A 3,842-nucleotide genomic window follows, 5' to 3' on the forward strand; every position below is an offset into this window, starting at 1 on the left:
ATCAATATTTCAATACATACATACATACATACACATACATATATATATATATTTATACACAACTGATCTAAGTAGCATAATACTCTTACATCCATTCGGCATGAGAGCTCGTTGTGTGTATACAATACAAGATTAATTAATTTTATAATAATAATAACAATGATAATGATAATAAGTGGATACATATTTGTGATGTTTTTTATTGATATAAGATACATATTAATATCTGAATAGTTGTTATCAAGGATGCCGGTACTATATAAATTCTATTATATATGTTAATATCAAAAGAGTTGAAGATTGTGAAGTGTGAAAGTGGTCCAAGTAGGGTTAGGATTATTTACACCGGAATTTTGGACATACTATTTGGCTTTACGCGTACACATATATATATATATATATATATATATATATATATATGTGTGTGTGTGTGTGTGTGAATAAGCTTAGCATCAGATTCCCCATCCCTCTTTTCCTTTTTTTTCTTTTAACTCTTTATCTTATTCTTTCCTCACCACCTGATTTTTGACCATCACTACTTTTCCTCACTAGCGGTAGTTGTTCAACTCCCCTCCTTAATTGTCACTTTCCATTCAATTCCTCTGTTAACATTTTCACCTGTCTTCACTTCATTTTCCTCCTTTGTCTTTTCACTACTGTTCCCATTCAAACAGAGAGAGAGAGAGAGAGAGAGAGAGTCAAATAAGAACTTTAAAATGTAAATAAGGAGATAAATATATATATTGAGGATTATATATCAACAACACATCTGCACTTGCTGCTTTCTCCAACCCAAAGGGAAATCGTTCTCGGAGATCAACAGGCCGAGGTTGTAATCATGAGAATCAAGTCAAAAAAAAAAAAAACCCAAAACCAAAACAAAACAAAACAAAACAAAACAAAGTAAAAAGTGCTAAAGGAAAAAAATTGGAGGGAGAAGAAAAAGAGAACACCCAGTAAAGTAAACCCTCAACGAGATACCCACTTTCACTGTTGCTTTTTCTACTCTTCCTTCCCCTTTCCTTCTTTGTATTTTTCTTCCCTTTGATCACTTTTAACTCATATACATATATATATATATATATATATATATATATATATATATATATAGTAAATAAATTATATGTTTTAATTAAAACCCCAAACTCATATATATCTGTTAATTAGATCGATCACGATCACGAGCTGGCTAGCTCGCTAGCAGCGAGACCCCCGCCTGCAGCTGAGAGTTCCGGCGGTGGCGGTTATCGCACCCACGAGAGACGATGGTTTCGCACTCAAGCTCGAAGCCCTCTCGTAGTTGTTCGAAGATCCAGCTGATGTGAAAAATGCCCCGTTCAACATTAGGTCCCCAACGGACCTCCAATTCCAGTTCTTCCACTCGGTCTCGGGCGCATCCTCATACTTTGTCACCTACATGTATTTATAGTCTTAACTCATTTAATGGTCGATCCAACGCACTAAATTATTTAAAATTATCGAAATGGGTAATTGAAATGATGAGAATTTAGATAAAATTTATAGTAATATTAACAAAATGGGTATGGACAATTTGATAAGTTATGAAATGGGTCATTGACTTTTCTGTAATGGGATATCGTAAATTTGAAATTACGTGAGTTTGAATGCGATTCGATATAATAACAAAATGGGTATGAATGGATTAACAAGTGATGAAATGGATAATTGTATTACCTCTTTTTTGAATCTGTCATCTGGTGCAAGGAACCGATTGCCTTGGCTGTTGATGGTAGGGGCAGCACTTCCTCCAATGGCATACATTTCCCAATGGGTGTAGTCATTGTTCACCACATGGAAGTATCCATGCCTACACCTGTATTCCATATATGTAACATAATTAAATTAAGTAATTTTAAATTATATATATATATATATATATACATTTCATGCCCCACCCACCTAAATAATTGATGAAGTACTCTTTTGAGATAGCTTTCAATTGAGAATGACTTTGCAATTCATTGCTCATTTTGATTAATCTTTAATAATTTGACCCATAAAATCATATTCTCCAAGTTAAAATTTCATTTTGACGCTATAATCATTTTAGGAAATTCTATTCTCGTTGATACTTTTTTCTAATTTGAGTCTAAATTAAAAGCTCTTACATGCACCTAACTTTATACCTTACAATCATTTATATCTTAAAATATTTCCAAGTGGCGCCAAATGAGAGGATGCCCCAAATAGGCTTAAAAGTTTAAGATTTGCATGGATTTCGAATTTAAAAGTCAAAACTTAAGTTTTAAATCTAGAATCGACCATTTTTTATCGAAAGAGATAACGTATATACATTTTTCAGGTAATAATCATATCCCGAATCACATTTTAGTTTAATCAGACACGGAGACGAGCCTCGCATCTACATGAGTTGATACTCAATTGGGATATCGCCCGAAATGGCGTTGAAATAGTATTTATGTTTTTTCTTTTTTTGGGTTTATCATTATTTTTTTAAGGGATAAAAAAAAAAAAGTTTTTACCTTGGCATTCTTTGGACGAGGCCTTCTCCAAAGTGATTAAAGGCAATGGTGACCTGCATGTTCTTGTCCTGGGTGTAGGTGTCGCTGTGGCCCAGCAGCATGACTTTATCATGGTGCGTCATGTAATTGTTCGATATCGTGATGGCCGTGGACCCCTCCACCGCGTCGATCAGCCCGTCGTGGCAGTTCGACAGCGAGCAGTGATCTACCCACACGTGGCTCGCCCCGAACAACGATATCCCATCGCCGTCCGATATCGTCCTCCACCCGTAGTGCCGTGGGCTGCTCCGCACCATAGCGTTCCCCCCCTGCTTGCAGTCGTGAATGTTCACCCCATGTATTATTATATTCGTCACGTACTGAACCGTTATACAGGCCCCACCCGCGATGTGTACGCTCACTCCTCGACCGTCGATCGTTTTGAACGAGTTCATGATCAGCTCCTCCCTCAGCTGGATCGTCATGTCGCGCTTGAAGATGATCCACAGCGGCTCGTCCTGGATCACGGCGTGCCGGAGCGTCCCCGGCCGGGGGTTCACCGCGTCGTTGTCGCTTGGGTCCGTCACCACGTATATCCTGCCGTTCCGGCCGCCCACGGCGTTCCTCCCGAACCCCACGGCGCAGTCCGCCAGGCGCTGCCTGTTCGTCTCCCAGTTAGGGTCGCACCGCCAGCAGTCGTCAATGGGGTTCCCCGTCGAGCACGACAGGTACCCCAGATTCCTCCTCGATGCATTAATGCTCCTGCAAAACAAAAAAATGACTTTAGAACAAATATTGAACTGCTGGAGTAGCAGAGAGCTCGTCCGACCGGGGAAATGCGTAATGTGGCCGGCCGACGGCGGTCGTACGTACCTCTCGAGGTCTTGGGCGACAGAGTCAGGGTTTGGGACCTGGGAGGAGGAAGCAGGGGAGAGGAAGAGGAGAGAGAAGACGGAGATGAGGAGAGAGAGGGAGGAGAGGAGCGCCATTGGAGCTTGCAGTGAAGAGGGAGGGAAGAGTGAGGTGGGGAGGAAGGAGGAGGGGGTGAATTTAAAGGGGGGGGAATGGCCGGGGTTCGTGGCGTGATTAAACTAGAAATGTGGGACCCATTTGAAAATTTAAGCTTGCGATTTCATGTTTTACGGGACGCCCATGTGGTCGTTTTGGCAGTTAAGCGAGTCCACAAATTGGACACTCCGTTTCCATTTCCATTTCCATTTCCATTGCCTTTCTTTCTTTGTTGATTATTAATTATTATTGGGTTTTATTGTGGGGGGTGAAATAGAATTTTGATTTTTGGCTTAAGTGGGGTAATAGACAAATTTAATTTCATGGCTCATACTCTTTGACTATAATCAT

At 40.1% G+C, this 3,842-nt stretch overlaps 1 protein-coding gene across 1 annotated transcript; it reads right to left on the reverse strand.

Annotated features, from left to right (window-relative positions):
• Window positions 1-703: 703 nt before the first annotated feature.
• Window positions 704-3,506, reverse strand: LOC131160536 (probable pectate lyase 18). The gene is made up of 4 exons (XM_058116320.1): window positions 3,357-3,506; window positions 2,505-3,245; window positions 1,696-1,834; window positions 704-1,413 (listed from the first exon to the last, which is right to left on the reverse strand). Exons 1-4 carry the CDS (start codon window positions 3,470-3,472, stop codon window positions 1,198-1,200), a joined length of 1,212 nt encoding a protein of 403 aa, XP_057972303.1. The 5' UTR covers window positions 3,473-3,506; the 3' UTR covers window positions 704-1,197.
• Window positions 3,507-3,842: the final 336 nt, after the last annotated feature.

This window comes from Malania oleifera, chromosome 7 (assembly GCF_029873635.1).
Source record: "Malania oleifera isolate guangnan ecotype guangnan chromosome 7, ASM2987363v1, whole genome shotgun sequence".
NCBI classification, from domain to species: Eukaryota; Viridiplantae; Streptophyta; class Magnoliopsida; order Santalales; family Ximeniaceae; genus Malania; species Malania oleifera.